General features: G+C 38.6%; 1 protein-coding gene across 2 annotated transcripts in view; it reads left to right on the top strand.

Moving 5' to 3' along the window:
* The window catches only part of P3H2 (prolyl 3-hydroxylase 2), a 158,720-nt gene that overhangs the window by 18,748 nt on the left and 119,501 nt on the right, over window positions 1–20,471 (top strand). Inside the window, exon 2 of one of the 2 annotated variants that reach the window (XM_060150270.1) lies at window positions 4,478–4,544. The exons of the other annotated variant lie outside the window; for it this stretch is intronic. Within the exon in view, the coding sequence (XP_060006253.1) occupies window positions 4,478–4,544 (67 nt within the window). The remainder of the gene's footprint in view (window positions 1–4,477; window positions 4,545–20,471) is intronic. 2 annotated transcript variants of the gene reach the window in all.

Here is a 20,471-nt window from a genome sequence, read left to right as displayed (position 1 = left end):
TCTCATTACTTTTCAAATCACAACTGGCATGACCATAGGGCTGAAGTTATGTCAGTGCTATGCCTTCTTAGGGTTTAAAAACGTTTGTTTCTTATTAGTAGCTTGTTTATGAGTCAGTCTCTCATTGACTGCATTATCGAACTGTGCATGAGAAACCAGTATCATTATTTCCGATATTCAAATGCATGGAAAGAATCAGTGTTGGAAAAATCAGAGCAATTCCTTCCTTCAAGTCATGCAGTGTATCAGTGACAGAGTCAGGACATGCCTAATATATCCCAGCACTCAGCTTCCTGAACTGGGTTCTCTTTGTTTTTGAGTGGTGACGATTACAATGGAAATGAAGATAATCACTGCTTGTGTTTGCATCATGCTTGGAAATCTGTGAAGGACATTCATACACACGTCCTCAGTTCCTCAGGAGAGCCCTGTGAGAAGGAAAGCTGAAGTTTCATGATCTGTCCAGTCAGACGCTGAGAGAATGTCCACTGTGACTCAGGGGAGCTTTTTGTGGACCAAGGCCAACGTTCTTGCCGACATGTCACAGCTGTTCTCTGTTAAGATTTGGAGAGTTCTTTGTAGCCACAAAACTATATATTCTAATAACTTTCCATTTCAAGGCCCTCATGATGCTGCTCTTTTGTATCTTTATCTTTTCTGATATGTGGTATTTCTGAGCTAAAGAGATTCTAATTCAGTCATTTGGCCCTCTCTTTAATATATGGGCGCTTTTGGCCCTGTTGGGTGTCTGTGCTCATTGATCTATGACAGCATAGGAGGGGCTGGGTATGAGAATACTGTTTCCAGCCAACAGCTAGCACAGTGGCACAGCTGAATGTGGGATTACCCCAAAGCTTTTTCCATCTGAGATGGAATCTACATCCCACTCGTCTTCCTTGAGCCATCTGGGTAATAGTCCCAACTGTCCATTTCACATAAAAGAAATAACAGTTGTATGCTCCTCAATTATATTTGTCGAGTTCTTGGTTTATGTCTGGATTTAGTTTGTAAATATTCTACTTGTGCTCAGTGTAAACACTGATGTACAGTGTGGATTCCATTCTTTGATCAGCTGAAGACTACATGATTTTCAGAATCTAAAATAGTACATTGAAAGAGATGGTTTACAATTAAATGTGGTTTTGTTGTTTTGGTTTCGATTTTGCCTTTCATGATATATGTACATGTCTTTCCCTTGAGTTGTAATAAGTTAGAATAGCAACTCGTTTTTGAGTTTTCCCCTAAGCTGATATATCTTCATGGACTTAGCCCTCTCTTGTTCTTATTCACTATGTGGCCAAGAGAAATTTCCACTTAAATCCCTGTTCTTAAAGCGTTGGATGGAATTTGTTGTTCTTTTCTATTGGGAATTATAAGCAAAATGTTGAACACTGTGTCTTTCTCAGGAGTATTTCTTTATATTTTATAGATTTTGGACTTAAGGTACAAATCAACTTCAAGCTCCTGTGTGTGTATAGCTTTGTAACTTTGGGCAAGTTATTTAATGTCTCTAGGACTCACTTTCGTCGTCTGGAAAATGAGCATGATAATAAGTCTCAGTTTTCCTGTCTGTCAGATGAGCAACTCCCAGAAGTATTATGACAATTAAATGAGCTAATTCATATAAAGTGCTTAGATATGCCTAACAAGTCATTAGCATGAAACATATGTTAGCTTTTCTGTTAAATCGAATGGATCACACTTTGGGAAATACTGATTCTATTGTTTTAGTAAGTTTTCAGACTTGTGGTATTGATTAGGTTTGGCCTGGCTATGGCAGAATTATCTTGCTATAACCAAACAATTGTGGATGACCAGTCAGGAAATCTGGATATTGTCCTGGTCATTCCCTTTCTAGTTGCATGACTTTGGACAAATATTTTTACATCTTTAATATGAGATTTCTCTTACGGTGAAGAAAAGGAGCATACTTATACTTGGTCTCCTTACTTTTGTAAGATTATTGGGGAGACATTTCTTTGTATTGGCTGTATAAGTATTTTGTATATTGCAAAATACTACGTACATGTGGCTTCTTATCCCAGCTTTATCAGTTTCTATTTTGGACTGGGCAGAATGTCAAAGGAACCTAGTACTCTACTGTTGTTGGTATATGTGCTCAAGCACAACCAAACTGTTACATCAGGGCTGTTGACCTTGCGTCAGCCTTTCCAAGGCCACCATTGTCCCAATTCTTATGGCGCTGTGCCTAGGTTCTGTGGAAATTGCAGGGAAAACGTGAATCAGTAGGCTGTTTGACTTGGCTGCTAAATTTCGTTCACTGTTTCATATATTAGGACAGATGTATCTAGAATGGCTCTCGTTGCTAGCAGCAACCAGGGTCATAGAATTGAAGGATACCGGATATACAAGAGAAATGGAAAATAACTTCCCAAAGTAATGCCTTCTGCAAGAATCCCAAGGCTAGGACTGCAGTGTTGAAGAAAGCAAAATAAGAAACGTAGCTCGAGGCTTGGGATTTCCTGCTTGTAACTCAAAACAGTTGTGGATGTAGATGGGAGGATGTGGTCCAAGAGTTTGCTTTTCTGGGTGGAAGGAATAGTATCAGTATTAGATTGCCGTTTAGTGGGTTTTGCAATGTATGTAGCCCCAGAGGTGCAGGGAATAGAATAGAGATCCATTTGCCAGATCAGCACACTCTCAATTTTGGTTAAACAGTATATCAGACTGTAAGCCATTGCTCTGTACAAATGTTTGTGAAAGTCTCAGAATTATTCTGAATTACTTTGGTTTATGCTACACGGCACCATTTTTCTTCTTGGAAGCAGAGGTGATAACGGAAAGGTTGTGAATTTTTCATCTTGTGAAAGGACACCTAAATAACTTCAGTAGAATCTTTCAGTGAACAGTATAAACTTACAGCATTTAATCTTCCATTTTCATGGAATTTTCATTAAAGATTCATATGGTGAGTTTTGCAAAACTTATAAAAAAGCCACCAATTTTTCAATTATTTCTAATGTATCTACTGCTAATCCTGGTGACAATGATATTAAACCAAACCCAAACAAAAGGAAACAAACAGTCTTTGTACAATCACTTATTTTGATCCCCACATTCTCACCAGTGCTGTCTGCCGATCCCCCTCCTGCCCTCCTGGATACCTTTCTGAATGGCTTCAGCTTCTGGTTTGTGGTTTCATCACTGTCCTTGCTTTTGTCAACTACCAGCCTCTGTGAATTCAGCCATCATGAGGACATTGCTTTGAGAGTTTTCCTTTAAACTTCTCAAATTTCTCTACTTGATGTTTCCCTTCCTAGCTATCTAGTATTTCAGAACTTACCTTGATGTCCGTTCCTCCTCTGTTTACCTTTCTGTCCAAACCAAGCCCATGGGCAGCTTCTTTAACTATTCACTTATATAGGGTCCTGTGGGCATTTGTAATGCAGTAAGGATTGCCGTCACTCTCTTCCATAGCTTTCCATCTTGTCAAGCTTTGCAAGACTCAACCCCTGTTTGTGGAACATGCAGACTAATGTCACACAGCCATGTCTTTGAGGTCTACCACTTACTGTCACTGTGTGCTCACAGCTGGGGTTTTAGTGTCGTTGAGCAGTTTTCTGCTGGTGTTGCTCAGTATTTTTTCTGTGAGTTGATGTCCAGAATCATTTGTAGTCCCCAAATCTGTAATCCTTCATTCTAGGAATAACTTTATCTCCCACATTACTAAGGCAAGCTTTGATAACGGACGGAATTTAGGGTGGTGTGTTGGGAAAGGAGAAGAGAGGGCACATGTATGAGACATTAAGAAAGTGAAATTAATAAGCATTTATATTGTTTTTGTCAATAGGAAGGGAAAGGTAAAAGAGGGAGATCAGCAGAATTGACCCAGAGATTTGGAGCCTGGGGAACTGATGGATTGATTCCATGAACAGAAGCAAATATAAGAAAGAAAGTAGGATAGGGAGAGAGGAAGTGACTTTCCCTTGCCACTTTGTTCCTCATTGCCCTTTTTAAAAATCTAATTATTTGTGCTTAATTACCTTAGATAAAATAGAACAATTTATTGCTTCAAATAAATCAGCTTCCAAAATAAAACAGCACATACCAGAAAGACGAAAAAGATTTCAGGTCCTGGCTTCCAGAAAGAATAATCTTTTTAATAAATCAAGTTTAAGCTCTGTAATGTCAGACAACTGGAACAGCATCCTGTCTTTGGAAAAATGCCCTAAGTCCTTTGCCCTTCCTCTTATTTTTAAAAATAGCTATGTAAGTGAGATGCAGCTCTTAATGGGAATATTTTCTAGATTTTTATGTCTTTCTTAAGCACCAGCTATTTTGCTGAGCCAACTCTCTCCTCAGAGGGTTTTTCTTTTTAGCAAGTCAAAGATTGACAGTGTTGGTGCCAAGGGTGCCAACAAGTTGGTGCCAACTTGTTTTAGTAGCAAGTTGCCCCGAATATCTACCTACATGGCCCTTGTGTATTATTTCAGCTGACACATTTCCTCTTTGATAGAAATAGAGTCTGGCAACGACCTACTGGGAAATGTGGCTTCACATCCTTGATGACACATAAAGCGCAGGTCAGCTTCTCTCTTCCTTTTCTACAGTGTGTCTCTTTGTATCCCACCTTCCCCACTTCATAGAGAATGTCAAGACACAAGAAACAGATACTGAGTTTCCAGCATCCTTTTCCTCTAGTAACGTCAGATGCCTTTTTCCTCTGCCAGTCTACATATTCTAAAAAACTTCATTCTTTTCACAGTCATACAAGTTGTCTATTTGTTGGAGGTCTGGCTTCTGCCATATTTCTTTAAACTTTTATATATCGGCATTAAGAAAATTATCTAACGTAAATATATATATAATAGTGCCAAATATCCATTTACAGACATCAAGGTGCATCTCTTTCTAAGTTGTCAGTGGTGCTGCACACTTGTTGTAATAGCACTCTTGCTTCTTTTCTTGAACTGGGAAACAGCCTTGGATAGCCTATAATATTATTTCATTCACTGTGAATTAGGGAGAAGCATGAGATTGAGAGTTTATATTCATTAAATTAAGTTACCATTAAATCAAGGTAACAAATGTGTCCACTTGTTCTTCCACATGGCAAATGTGACTCTTAGAACCACTTGCATTAATCCGGATGCTTTAGCTCAGACCACAAGGCATTCAGCAAACTTAAGCTTGATATTATCCCTTGGCAAACATTACATAGAAGGTAAATTTGCCTCTTCAAATAGACTTAATATGAAAATCAACACATAATTTTAGGATTACCTGCTTTTTGATTTATTTGTGGTTGTCATTCCTCTTCATTTGTACAATAAGAAATTAGCTTCAGTATTTAATTCATTTAGAGAACAAACATCATATAGTAAACGTAACAGAATGTCTAAGACAGAACCTGTCTTAGAGGTTTATAGTTCTGGGAGGGGGTACACAGACACATAACTCAGTATTAAAAATAGTGTGTGAAAAGGACTATGAAAGTACTCAGCAGTGATGTATAACTCTGGGTGAGTCAAGCAAAACTTCTCTGGGAAGTTGACATTGAAGTTATGCCTTTCAAATGAGTGAGAGGCCCTCACACAGAGGAAACAGGATCCAAATAAGAGGAGTATCCTGTATAAAGCCTTGGAGATGTCTAAGTGCTCAATGAGGAATTCTACTAGGTATACAGTCCATTTTCTAAGGTAATAGTTGGTAAAGATTTTTCACATCTCTCATCTGCACAGTGAGAACTGCAAAATGAGATCTTTCAAATGTTTGCCTGTTTGCCAGATTAACATTTTGTTTTCAGTAAGCATTTAACTCAACATATTTAGCGCCTATGATCTGGAAGACCCCAGAAAGAAAAGGAAATGAAAAGGAAACAAATACTGTCCTCTAAAGAAATAACCAATTATTTGAGGACATAGCCATGTTTATTTAGGTAAGAAACATGTGTGACCTGATGCATAATGAGAAATGAAAAGATGATGTTGGAGCAGAAAGGAGGGAGCAGTTGTGAAGACTTACCCACCAGGTCTTCGATGATCTCCCTACAGAGAGACTCACTGACTTCACATTCCTTTCACTTTATGGTACAGACACCAGACCACAAGTCCTTTACCTCATCAACCACTGAGACTGTGCCAGGCCCAGAAAGCTTTCCCCACAAAGGCCTCCATTCATCATTTCTTCACTCTGTGACTGAAATATGATGTGGAAGCAAGCAATACTAGAGCTAAATATGGGATCGAAAACCCAAATTGCACTAGGGTGGTAGCCTTGTGGTTTCCAAGTCTTTTTTAACAGACCTCACAAATTGGACACCCATCTTGCCCTGCCCAGATTGTTATGACTCCATGGGGCTGGAAAGCCCCAGCATGACAACCAAACACTTGTCTCCCAGTTTCTGACATGTTTCCCTTCAAATGTCTCAAAGGCCTCCCTGGCTTATTCCTATAAAAGGTACATCCACACACTGACAAGATACAAAAAGAGGGGAGGTAGAGGATGGGGTATATGGTAAGCATTTGTGACTACCCTCTAGAGTCAGTAGAGAGCATCCACCCAGTCCTGCCTCTGGTTAGGAGGGCAGGGGGAGAAGATCACAGGGAGGGGGAGATTAAGCAGTTCTTAATAATCTGGCCTCAGGACATGGGGGCCCATCCTGCATTGTGTTTCTTTCATATGACTACTTTGGGATTTTTAATTAACTTCAACCCCTGATTCACTCCGTTGGAAATTTCCCTGGTCATTGTCTGTGGATGGTGAGGGCAGGGGTCCTAAGAGATAAAGGACTAGAGCGTGCGGTGTGATTGTGGAACCCCCAGCATCTGCCTGAGGACACCAGGGGCTGCAGGGAAGACTTCTAACAGAACTAGATCTAGTTCTTATTCCCTCTGGCTCTCATACACTCTGGGTGCTCAGGATGGTGTATGTGCAGGGGAGCTGGAGGGTGGTTAGAGGTGAGTCAAATATTGCACGTTCCATGGGTGAAAGGAAGTTCACTCCTGAATATCCCCAAGTATTACAGGGACTGTTTCCTTGGCAGTCATATATGTAAAAATGCTATGCAAAATTTTTCATTTTAATAAAAATGAATCTCATTAATTAAAAAAAAATTAGTTTCTTTTTTTTTGAAAGTGAGAAGAGATCCAAGCACAAGGATCTTCCTTTAGATCAGTCCTTGACATTCTCACAAGTCGATAGCTGTTAGTCAGGGGAGAAAAAACAATTTCCCTTTACCCTTCTTCTGATCTGGTCTCATAGGTTGTGTTAATGTTCACCCCAATATTGCAGTTATCAAGTATAAGCCAAGAGAAGGGTATGATATTAGACACAATTCTTATCCTTCTGTCCCCAAGTCTGACTCATTTTGCTGACAGTCCAGCCACAAGAGGGACCCACATGTTTTCTTTACCATCAGCAGTGTAGAAAGAAGCACAGATTTAGTTTTCAGATCAACAAAGAAACATGGAAGTTTTGGGCTTAATGAATAATCTGCCTTCTCTCCCTTCCACCCAAGACATCTCAGAAGCTTCTAATGTAGTCCAATACAGTTATGTCACTCAGTATTGCCAAGGGATTTTACCCCACAGCATGATTATACAGATGCAATATTAGGTATATTAATATTCTGAGGAAACAACGTTTTAATGATTCCAAAAATGTTTAAAGGGGGTATTCATTTTAAGGACCTAAGAAAGAGCTCCTTTAAAAAAGACTTTAACTTTTATGTTTATCAACAACTGAGACTTTAGATCTATTGAAATGAAGATTGTTTCCATGTGTTCCAGATGGAGTTTTTTATTTGGTCTCTGTTAAACTTACCTTGACTAAAGTCAAGTTGAAAATCTAGCATGTAATTTTGATAAGAAAAACTTTAATAGTGTAATTCATGTGTTGAGGAGTCAGAAGGCAATCGCTTCAAGAATTTATTAAAAACTTGGGCCAATGCCTTTATTTCTAATATTTATTTGTCAATGAAATATAATAAGGCATCCTTCTGCTTAGTTATCTATGACACTGTAGGGTAGTCAACTCTCCCTTTAATTTACAGTAATCCAGACAATTTTTGTCTTTCTCTTCTTTCTTCCCACTCACTTTGTACCCAAGAATACTCATCAGAAACAAAACTAACAAAACTGCACAGGAATTAGGAGCATTATGGAATTTTATAGATAGGAATTTGGAATTACTAATCAATTCTTCAGCAAATATTGAGTTCCTGAGGCGCACTAAGATCTTTCATTTATATTGTAGAGCAGTGTAGATTGATAAGACATTGACCTTTTCCTAAAGAATCTTAAAGCAGGTGATACAGATGTTGAAAGAGTAGTGATAGAATTTGAAAAATACTTTTATAGAGAGGTACATGCAGAGTGTTGTGGAATATGCATAGAAAGGAATTTGTTCTGCCTGGTGGCATTTGTCAGGCTGCGACATTATAAGAGGAGGTGACCTTAACTGGGTCTGGGTAGACGGGTAAGAGTTTGCAGAGTTCAAGTAAGAGTCAATAGCATGGATAATCACATAGGGGTTGCAAATTTACTTACTACTCACATGTGCAAATAAGTTAAAGCTTATGTTCCATAACAGATATAACCTTTCTCATAAGCTTCTATCCTACTGAGTAGAGAGTGAGCCAGGGGCTGGGCTATGGAGAGGGACTTTCTTGTCTGTTTTATTTTTAATTTTTAAAAATAAATTTATTTATTTTTGGCCATGTTGGGTTTTTGTTGCTGTGCGTGGGCTTTCTCTAGTTGTGGCGAGTGGGGGCTACTCTTCATTGCGGTGCATGGGCTTCTCATTGCGGTGGCTTCTCTTGTTGCGGAGCACAGGCTCTAGGTGCACGAGCTTCAGTAGTTGTGGCTCGTGGGCTCCAGAGCGCAGGCTCAGTAATTGTGGCACATGGGCTTAGTTGCTCCACGGCATGTGGGATCTTCCCGGACCAGGGCTCGAACCCATGTCCCTTGCACTGGCAGGCGGACTCTTAACCACTGCACCACCAGGGAAGTCCATCTTGTCTGTTTTAAATAACTCAGTCTTTTTGGGAAAATGCTCAGTCTTTCAGATTTTTTGTTTCTTCCCCATGCTCCTTTGCAACATAATAGAAATTGTTTCTAAGTATTCGAAAGGGTTTAATGTAACTTCTTGGTATCAGGAGAGAAGATTTGTTCAGATCCTTATGGAGTCCTTTGGCTCTGGCCCCTGGACTGACATTCACTGAGGTACAGTTGGTCCCACTTGACCTTTTAGGCAGAAGAGTTCAGATTTATGATTTCCTTAGTCCTAACCATTTATGAAACTGAAATCTTTACACACTGCACTCTCATTGCATGATGACCTCAGGGCTCTGCACAACCATGATTGTATCAATTCTAAAGTTTCTCCTGTGCAAACTGGAGGACTGGATCCCCTTCAGGCTATGCAGGCTGAGGAAACCAGGAAGGCCGCTGCTGGTTGGGAGGTAGAAGAAAGAGCTGGGCATCTGGGGGCCAGCAGTACCTCTAGGTGACACCCAGGGAAGCTGACACCTCATGCTATGGTACTTAGGTTCTTTCATAAAAGTCTGATTCTTTCTCTAGGGGTTCCTCTCTGCACTGTCCATCCTCTTTTCTCATCCAGGAAGAGACTATCCAGTGACACTAATTAGAAGACTCGGTGAAGAATAAGAGGAGACAATGGGGTCAAGATATACTAGGAAGATTAGAGTCATACGGATTTAGTTTGAATTTGGTGGATGAGTAGTTGAAGATGATGTCAGCATTTGTTGCTTGGGTGATGATGTAGTTAGTGATGCCATCAGTCAAAATAAACAGTATAATGAGTTTGGAAGTAAATTTAGTAAGGCTAGTTTTGGTAATTTTCTTAATCCCTTTGGGCTGCTGTAACAGAATACCATAGATTGAGTGGCCTATGAAACAACAAAAATTTATTTCTCACAGTTCTGGAGGCTGTCAGGTCCAGCATCAAGGCACTGGCAGATACTGAATTTGGTTCTTTGATGTTTGTCTTCTTGCCTCACGTGGTAGAAGGAGCAAGGTTGCTCTCTGGGGTCTCTTTTCAAAGGGCACTCATCCCATTCATGAGGGCTCCATCCTCATGACCTAATCACTTCCCAAAGTCCCCACCTCCAAAAACCATAATATTGGGGATTGAGTTTCAATATATGACTCTTGGGAGGGAACACAAACATGCAGTCTTCTGCAGTAATAGAGAAGGAACTTTATTGAAGTCTTTTTAATATGCTTTGCTATACTCAATAGAATATTCTCATCTCTCTTTGCCTGTCCAGGGAAAATTTAAAAATCAAACCATTACATGTTATTAATTTTGTAAACTTACTGGGAACATATAGAAGTGTGGATTTTTAAATTTGAGATCTAAGCAAGGTAAGGACGATGTTTTCAACAAAGTGAAAATATGCCACATTTTTACAATCCATGTTTGTGGCGGGGGATGTTCACAAACATACTAAATATGTCATTAATTCAAAAGTCAGTTCTATGTGTAGACGTTAGTATTTTCTCCCTCTGGATTTTCTAATCTGTTTCAAATAAAGGGTTAAAAGTAATTGTTACTGAACAATGAACAGGAAAATAGGTAGTCAGCTCCAATAAGAGTAACAATTCTGAAGAGGCATTCATTTACAAGAAACGTGTTTAATCTATTAGATTGTGCAGAGCTACACATGATTAGATAATTAATCTGTGCAGGCATTTGTCTGGCAATTGGGAAATCAGTCACTTTCCTGCTATGGCAACATTTCTGTTCTCCATTTAAAAGCTTATATATTTAACCACATATATCCAGAGACTTGTAGCATCTCAGGGGGTTAGCAAGCTTTAAGTATGTCTGCATCTACAGATATAAGTATGTCAACATTTTGGCCCTCTTGGTTATACTAAAACCCCCAGTAAAAACAGCAGACGTCACAAATGGCTGCATCATTAGACAATGCTGTGCAGCAGACGGATCACTAGGTTCTAGCTCCTTTTCCTCCCCCCATTTACTATGACCCTGAAAAAACCACGATTCTTTTCTGAGCCTCATTTGTTATATCTGTGAAATGAGAGAGTTTCACCAGGAGCAACATAAGAATAATTCATATCTAAGTTCTTTAAGCCAATGCTGCATATGCTCTCTAATTCAGCATTTGGGTTGAACATAATTCTATTTTTTTTTCTCCAAAATCTGTATAGTGTTTTTTTAACCTGAATAAAAAACTGTGAGTTAGATATTAAGTCTGCTCTAGGACTGAGGAGACTGTGGCTCAAAAAGTTCAGTTGAGAAAAGATTGGAGATGGGGTCTGTTTGACTCCAAAGCTTGTGTGTTTCGTGTTAGTTCATATTGTCTCATTAAAGGAAAAATAAAGAAATGGAATAAAGGCATTTCATAGAGTTGGCATATTTTTATATATATATTTTTTTAACACTTAATACGATTTTACAACTGCAAGGCCTTTGGCTAGAATAACAGCTTTACTTTTAGCATCCATAATTATTCATTTATTCAATTGCTATTTGACTCTTAAAGAGTCTTCACAGTTGAGTTTCCCTCCTTTTCAAATATGCTTTTAGGACTTGTAAGTAAATAACATGACCTAAGACTAAAGGTACACCTTCTGGCCAAGAGATGGAGAAAATTAGGACACCTTTCTGAATAATTTAGACACAAAATAATGTTATTTACGTTTTAGATGATGAAAAATGCTGTTTAAATGGTGTTTTATGTCGTGGCAAAGGTTGATTTAAAAAAAATCCTCTGTCATCCACATTCAAAGGGCTAGTAGAGACCTCTTATTTATGAAATCTTCCCATCCTGAAGCTCGTTAGCTGCAAATACATTGAGGACATTTTACTGCAGGATCAAGGAACTGAATAGTGAGGAATGATTCAGGAATTCTAGCTGCACACACAGTAGGCACAGTATACACAATCAGCTCATTTGAGTCCTAAGCTTCTCATGAATTGATTCAAATCCTGACTCTGCCCTTTAATAGCTGTTTGACTCGAGCTAAGTTACTGAGGAATCACACTGCTCCTCAAATCATCTCACTAACAGCTCAAGTTGCTTTGACAGATATCTTTTGCCTTCGAGGTAATATTTTTTTCAAAATAATGGGCATGGAGCACATTAAAAGGCTTTTAACGTATCAATTGTTACTATAGCGAAAACATCCAATTCCCATTTTTAAATTCCAGTCAAGTTTGTGGTTATTGTTTATTTGTTCATTTTTAAACAAGCTAATTATTTTGTCTGAACACAAATACAAGCCCAGTGGGGGCCACAAGGCAGGATTCTCTTGTTTGGAGCCCAGGGTTGCTCTTGAGTGCAATTGGCAAAGGGGAAACAAATGTTTCATGTTAATCTGAAATGTTCCTGAAAGGCTGTACGCGATTTGAGGATGGATTAGGTCTCTATGGGTGCCTAGGTAATTTTTATACACAGTTGATTTTAGAAAGAACTTTTATTTAGAGCTGCTTTTATGCCAGTGATGGGGCAGGCCACACCACAATTACACATTTTTAGAAGGGAGGATGCTTTGATGACAGATGTAATTTCTACCCCCTCATTTTTCCCCAGTTAAAAGATTAACATTTAAAAACCCTTTGAAAATGGTTTGGTCCTTTTTGCAAATGTGAATTTTTTTGAGTCTTGAGGATATTTATGCAGGCTCTAGTTTTTATTGGAAAAGAACACACGAGGGAGTTAATTCCTTTTCCTTATCCAAAATAGAAAGGGTGTGGGCTTTCTTCCTTTGATGTAGATGAATGAGGCATGCCTCCTCCCTGACACTTCTGATGACTTTAGTGTTTCATGCTGTTCAGACTTGGCCGTGAGCATCCCATCTCTTCTCCCTGTCTTTCCCTTAAAATATGTAAAATGTTTTGCATTTCTCAGGCCAAATGTGATCTTGGGTAAATTATACTGAAGAAGGAAGACTGCAAAGTATTTTCATAAGTGGGTTTTCAAGACTTCAGAAAATCAATTTTGTCTTAAGAGAAAGTGCTAGACACCCTTATTAACTGCTCAGTTTTGATGACCTTGGGTGGATGCAGGTAAGTTTCGTGATTCTCTGCATTGTGAAATTCTAGTTACGTATACATATTCACCCACTTAAACTTGGAGTACTATGTGCTTTAATCAAAACATGACTACAATAAAATTTCAATTTTTGTCAAAAAATATGTGTGTGTATAGTCTCTTCCTGTAAGTAATTCTCCATTTTCCCTTATTATAGACATTAGGATTTGTAGTTAATCCTTTCTGAGCATTTCCTCTATGCAACGCACTCTGCTAAGTACATACCTTAATATACTCATTCATTCTTCATAAGAATCTTGAGGTAGACATTTTTCTACAAGGAAATCAAGACTGCCTTCTGCACATTCATACAATTAGAAGAAGACAAATTCAGGACTGACATCTGAGGTTCATCTCACAACAAGGCCAGTGTTTTAGCCATTGATTTGTTTAGCCTCTTCAGCTGAGTGCCTTGAGTCTCATGTCTCAGAGTGCCTCAGAAATTCAGAACATTTTTTAGCTCCGTGAATTGTAATTTTGTTAGAATGAATGGCTGGGTATTTTCATGTTCTTCCTACCGCTCCAGTCCTATCACTGACTTTTTGAATCCCTTCAGTTTTTCTGCATTTCATATTATAACTTAGTTTTTGTTCTAAGGTAGAGTTGGTTTAAACTAAATTGATCATTTTAAAATTTTGAGGAGAATAATGCAATGAAAAATGATAATACCTAGGGTAGGCATAGACACAGTGCTGCAGATGTATCACTGTGCTTCTCCTTCAGACTAGAATGATGGGCTTAGAAAGCGTTTCTTGTGCTCTTAGGCCTGAAGAAGAGAAGACGGTCAAACTGGATGGTAGTTCACTTTAGGAATCAGACGCGTTTCCCTGAAAAAACTTGAAGGCCATTTTCCCTTTTCAAATCACTCTTTTTCTTTCAACTTATATTCAATTTCAGTTTTGTAAACATATATACAACTCAATGTAGGAAGCCCTTCTATTTGGGGTCAATGGTAACATGAAGCTATATTTTTATATATTAATTATATACCAAAGTAAAAAAAAATAAATCAGATAAGAAAATCGTAAAGACTTTTATTTAAATGTGTAATACTTATTATAATCTAGTCTTTGATAATTTCTATAGCCCTATGAAAAAGATATATAGGCTTTTCCTATTATGTAGGAAACTCAGACACTGAGGCACAGAAGTACCGTTTGTTTGCTTGGCGTCACTGTAAGTATTAGATAGTTTAACTGGGTGTGAATGTCAGCCAGAGCTGCTCACATGAGCATGGTAATCTAAACCTTGCACTGCTTTTGAAATAAATTATTGCCTGTTTAGGAATGAAACATCAGAATGTTTCTTTTTCTTTAATTAAGAGGTTCTAGAAGGTGTCTGCGAATCTAGCAGATGGGAAGGCCATTATTTTAATTTTGTTCTCCCTTACTTCATCACAGACATTGCCTGGATTAATGGGTTTTTACATGATTTTTCCCTCAACTTTTACCCCCACCTATAGTGGAGGTTATAAAAATTGCTCAAATTTCATTCTCTTCCAGGTTTGTCATCAAGATCATGTGGAGACAATGAGATAAAGACTAAAACTCTTAACACAACACCCAAGGTCCTTTACATGATGTAACCTTTCTTTCTTTTCAGCCTCATTGCCCACTATTTATGCCTACAGCTTCTTGAATTCATCATGCTCAGTTGTATATCTGTGTCTTTTAAATTAATTTTTATTGGAGTGTAGTTGATTTACAATGTTGTGTTAGTTTCTGCTGTACAGCAAAGTGAATCAGTTATACATATATCCACTCTTTTTCAGATTCTTTCCCCATATAAGTCATTACAGAGTATTGACTAGAGTTCTCTGTGCTACACAGTAGGTTCTCATTTGTTATCTATTTTATATATAGTAGTGGGTATATGTCCATCCCAATCTCCCAATTTATCCGCCCCCCCATATCTGTGGTTTTATCCATACTCTTCTTTTTTGCCTTTCAAGCCTTAATTCCACCCTCTGAACGGATTTTCAAGACTGTATAGCAAATTACCTAACTAGTCCATGCCTGTAGATTCTCTATTTGTTTTTTCTGCCTTTACTATAATGTATAACCTGTCTTTCTCTACTATATAATAACAGTGAAGTTATCTGTTGAATTGTTTTGTAATCTGAGCACTGTCCTAATCACTTTTCATACACTATGTAAATGGCCTATCATAAATATCTGACATTGCTATTAACACTCTCCCTCCCCACTACAGATGAGAAAACTGGGCACACAGTTAGTAAATGACAGACAGCATTTTAAATTCAGATCAATCTGTTTTAAAGCCCAGACTTTTGACCAGTAAACATACTACCTCAAGTCTATGAATTAAGAAAGAGGAAGTTCAATGTCTTATTTATTTCTGTATACCAGTTCCAAGCCCTGTGCATGGTGTTGGTGGATACTCAGTTAAGGTGGAAAGAGAGATGCACACTTGGCAGTGTCTTTCTATGTCTTTGGGACGTTAGTGGGCTCTCAATCCCAGGAAAACTTGTTGTTAAGGAAATAAGATGTTATGACCTGTGGGCATATATCTAACGGGATGCTGGGCTTCCCTGGTGGCGCAGTGGTTGAGAGTCCGCCTGCCGATGCAGGGGACACGGGTTCGTACCCCGGTCCGGGAAGATCCCATATGCCGTGGAGCGGCTGGGCCCGCGAGCCATGGCCGCTGAGCCTGCGCGTCCGGAGCCTGTGCTCCGCAATCGGAGAGCCGCAACAGTGAGAGCCCCGCGTACCGCAATAAATAAATAAATAAAGGGATGCTGCCAGATCATATCCTAATAAAAATAAAATTTATTTATTGCTCCCTTGTGCTTACATGTACTAACTTGATTCTTACAATTATCCTTTATGGTAGGTGCTGTTATGTTCCCACTTTACAAAGTGGGCTGCTGAGGTACAGCGTGGTTAAGTTGATGTCCGTGGTCACGTAGCTAGTGAGTGACCAAGCTCAGACTGGGGCATGGTGGGCATTTGGGCTCCAGAGCCCACACCTTCAACCACTGTGCATACAGCCTCCATGCAAACAGTCCTCTCACCATCCTGTACCTTCTAATGGAGGGTCCAAGGGAGCTGTCTGACGATTCTTGCATCCTTTGACTAAGAATATGCAGGCGTACACACTGCTTTCTTTGCTGCTTCCCTGAAAGTGCAAAGTCTTCGTTTGCAGGAAGTAAATGATAATCTTATAAAGAATAAATAAAAAACAAACAAAGGACAAGTCTAGATGTACAGTCAGAGCCTAGGGAACTGAGCCTGTTGTTTCTTCTCTATGAAATTGAGTGAGGGTGGTAATACTTGACATTGCTACCTCTAGCCCTTTCCAGTCTGTGGACATGTATGCCAATTGGTCTTCATATAATATATGCTCTTCTGTCTCGTGGGGCTGTTACTGCTTGTACTTCTCCTTTGCTAAATTATAAAGCTCCTTGTACATAATTTCCTCTAATCACTTACCTTTAGCAGGTGGTAATAAATGATGGTTGAATTATATAGTAGTAGAAGATGAAGCAACAGCAGCTCCCATTTATTGAGATACTATTAAATGCCAAACGATTGACACATATTTTCTTGTTCAATAGTAGTAATCATATTAGTTTCAATCAAATTCATCATAAATGGAAGCAAAACTGCTAAAATAAACAGCTTCATATCCCTGACTACTGAATTCTTCCATCTTTCAACAAATGTTTATCAAAAGGTTACAAAACATTGGGCCCTATTCTGAGCAATGAAGACACAATGATAATTTAAGAATAAAACAAACAACCTTTGGTCTCTGGATTTATGAAGTTTACAATTTAGGGATTTTGAAGGCTGACCAAGTTCCTCTCCTCCTTAAGTATTTTTCCACCCTACCTACCTCCAAACTCTAGTTCTACTTTATTTTCTCTTGAGGAAGGGGATGGAAAGGGTTCAGAGTAGCTCCTGTACCTCCATTTTAGTTTGAGCTATGTTGGAAGCAGGTAGAAGGGCCCTCTGTAGATTTGCCTTGGGCCAACAGGAGCATTTTGATCCATCTGAAAATTGCTATATTTAATGACGTTTCCCTTTTCCTCGTCTCATATTCCCATCAGCTGCAATCAGTCGTCTCTGGGAGGCTCTGATTAAACTTGGAATTTGAATGATAAAGAGAGGGTAAATTCCGGTCATGTCATGATCAGAACTTTGATAGTAAGTGAATAATGACTAGTTTTCACAACGTTGTTCCTATGTTTCTCTTCCTAAATCTGTATGTAAAGGTCATTTCCTCTGCTTATTGTTAAAATTAATTCAGTTAATGTAATAATGAATGTTTATGCAGCCTTTATTATTTCAAAACCCTTTATTATTCATTGTATCTTTGGATTCTCACCCAAACTCTGTGAGGTGGGTATTTATCATCCCCCTTTTACGTGATGACGTAATTAAAGAGGTGATGAGGATGCCTAAGTTTACCACTAGTAAGGAGCATTCCATGTGTTTGTACTAGACAATATTGCCATTACTCAGAATAGATATCAAGACCATTGTTTGCTGATGTGTGTGTGTATTTGAGTGAGAGACAGAAAAGAGATTAGCGAAAAGGGGAGAAGGAGACCTAGCATGGGAGAGAAAAAATGTAATTTCAACTGATTTTCCAGATCTGAATCCAGACCTCAGATCCATTTAATGGCATAAAGGTTTTTGGTTTGTCTGGACAGGGAAGGAGCGAAGGAGAACGTTGAAAAAGAGCCAGTTGCTACAGATGACTAGGCAGAGAAAATGTTCAGTGTTGCTAGGAGACCAGTTCTGCCATCAGGCTCAGGAATGAGAACACGTCGGATGGAGGGCACTGGGCTGGAACTCATGTTTGACACAAACCATTGAATCACACATGCCAGTGGGGCTGAGTCAGAATCAACCAGAGCTAAAAACCCTCTAAAATGTATTAGAGGGAACTAAGAGGATGCATGAGAAAGTGAGAGAAAAAGACATGAAACAAATAGTTAACAATCAAGAGTGTTGGGTACAGAGACAATAGGCTTGTGTTTACATGTGCACACATCCCCTCTCTCTTTATCTTTTCCCCTGTGGCTGTAATGAGATGGGGTTGGTTCTCTGATATTCATACAAGTACAGCTTTTATAAACATGGGAATTATATTGTGTTTTATAAAATTAGGGGGTCGCTTTCTCTTTATAGAGAAATCTTTGCTGTGAGATTATAAATTTAGAATCCTAGTGTTCTAGGTTTAGGTTCAGACTCAATGGGATAAATGAGATCTTAAGTGGTTCACTGTACAAGATTAAGTAATTTAGTTAGAGTCACATAGCTTTTTTATAAAGACTGCAGAGTAAAATCCAAGTGTCCTGACTTGTAGGTTAAGTATCCTGGTTTTTTTTGGTGTGGAGATATTTTTTAATCTAATGACAAATCATTCACTGAATGATCAGCTTCAATAGCTGATCCTTACACAAAAAAAGCAAACTGCCCTGAGAAGCGTTCTTTGTAAGTCCTCTTTATCATTTTAAAAATTTAGGCAAAGTCCTGATTCACCAAACAGTCTTATTTTAGCTCATTTGAGGCATGGCTTTAGTTCAAAAAGAACAAAAGTCTTTGGCTGCACTTGGACTGTCTGTTTCCATTATCACAAACATCTCTGCCTTTAGCTCATGATTATGAAAACATCCATACCCCACTGCACCACTGGCTTTGAAAAAAGAAATTCAGTTGCCATCAGCCAAGCCTTAGAAATTCTGGCCCTGCTGTTTGCACTTGTCCTACTTTCGTTGACCACACTGTAGTTTCTGGGCACACAGCTGTCATTTTCCTTCAGTTGTGCCCACCAGAGTTGCGGTGGCAGCCACAGTTCCCAAGCCACATGACAGGGTACATTCTAGGCCTTAGTGGTTGATGCTCTTTTTACTGTCTACATTCAAGCATGCCTGTAGCTGATTAGCTCAAACTTGCCTGGAAGTTGAAAGGAGGCAGATGGTTTGTGGTTCATTGTGAGGAATAAGGTCTTCTCAGAGCTGTTCAAACTGGAATGACACCCAAGCCATTGCAGCATTTCTTATCTGTAGCACTCAGGAGTTGGGGTGAGAGGTTAGCCTCAGTGACCTTTCATATTTCCTTCTAGCTCTGCTGTGAGTCTGTAGGAGCAAGTCAGGGGTCAATGGCTGGATTCACTTTTAATCTTTTTCACATACGCACAAAAAATCGCACAGATTGTAAGTCACAAACTGCACATCTATTTAACAAAGACTGTTTACCAACATCTGCAGTCCATTCAGAATTCCAATTTAGATACCTGTGTTTCATTAGTGCCAGATTCTGATAATCAACATTTTCACAGGGTTGATTACATGCTACTGTTTATATCATCTTTTTATATAATCATGTGATTTTGTTTTTGCTATTTGCAGTCATGTAAATGCAGTTTAAGAACAGTACAGGAAGGTAGTAACTATGACATGAAGCTGTTACAATAGGAGTTTAAGAATAATACTTATTCTTAAGTGGTTTAAGAGCAATATTTATTTTTCTGGAAAAATATATGCTCATTGCAGGTAATTTGCAAAATACAGAGAAGCAAAGTACAAATAAGAAATCTAAATCTAAGTAATCAATACTTAGTCAGCTTCATCCCCTAAGCCTAACCATTTGTAACACTTTAATGTATACCATTTCAGGTATGCACACACTGCATGTTCACGTATACTTAAAATTTGAATCATATTGTGCATGTTGTTCTGTAACTTTTATTAATTAAAAAAATATAAAATAGACCTCTTAAGGGGGCTTCCCTGGTGGCGCAGTGGTTGAGAGTCCACCTGCTGATGCAGGGGACACGGGTTCGTGCCCCGGTCTGGGAAGATCCCACATGCCGCGGAGCGGCTAGGCCCGTGAGCCATGGCCACTGAGCCTGTGCGTCTGGAGCCTGTGCTCTGCAACGGGAGAGGCCACAACAGTGAGAGGCCCGCGTACCGCAAAAAAAAAAAAAAAAATAGACCTCTTAAATTTTTAAGTGGCTGTAATGTAACTATTATATGAATATATTATAATCTATTTAGCAAATACCTGTTAGTTATTTGGGCTGTGTACAGTTTTACACTCTCATAAATACTGCACGATGCTCATTATTTAATTTAAATATTCATTTGTCATCATTTTTTAAAAATACATTCCTAAGAGTAGACTTGCTAGATCAAATAGTATGCATGCTTTAAGACATTTGATATATAATGCCAAATTGCCCTTGAGAAAGTTGGTATCACTTAATACTCTAAATATAAGAGGCTGAGTATCTGTTTCCTAGAACCACTGCCAGCTTTGTAAATTATACCTAAATAAAGGAAACTATGACAATTTGATGGATAAAAAGTACATCTTGTTTTAATATGCATTGTTGATTATGAAATATAAAACATCTTTAAAAATGTTTATTGATCATTGCTTATGCCTTTTGT

This window comes from Lagenorhynchus albirostris, chromosome 5 (genome assembly GCF_949774975.1).
Source record: "Lagenorhynchus albirostris chromosome 5, mLagAlb1.1, whole genome shotgun sequence".
Classification (NCBI taxonomy): domain Eukaryota; kingdom Metazoa; phylum Chordata; class Mammalia; order Artiodactyla; family Delphinidae; genus Lagenorhynchus; species Lagenorhynchus albirostris.
Note: the sequence above shows the minus strand (reverse complement) of the source record. Positions and strands in the feature narration are given on the sequence as shown.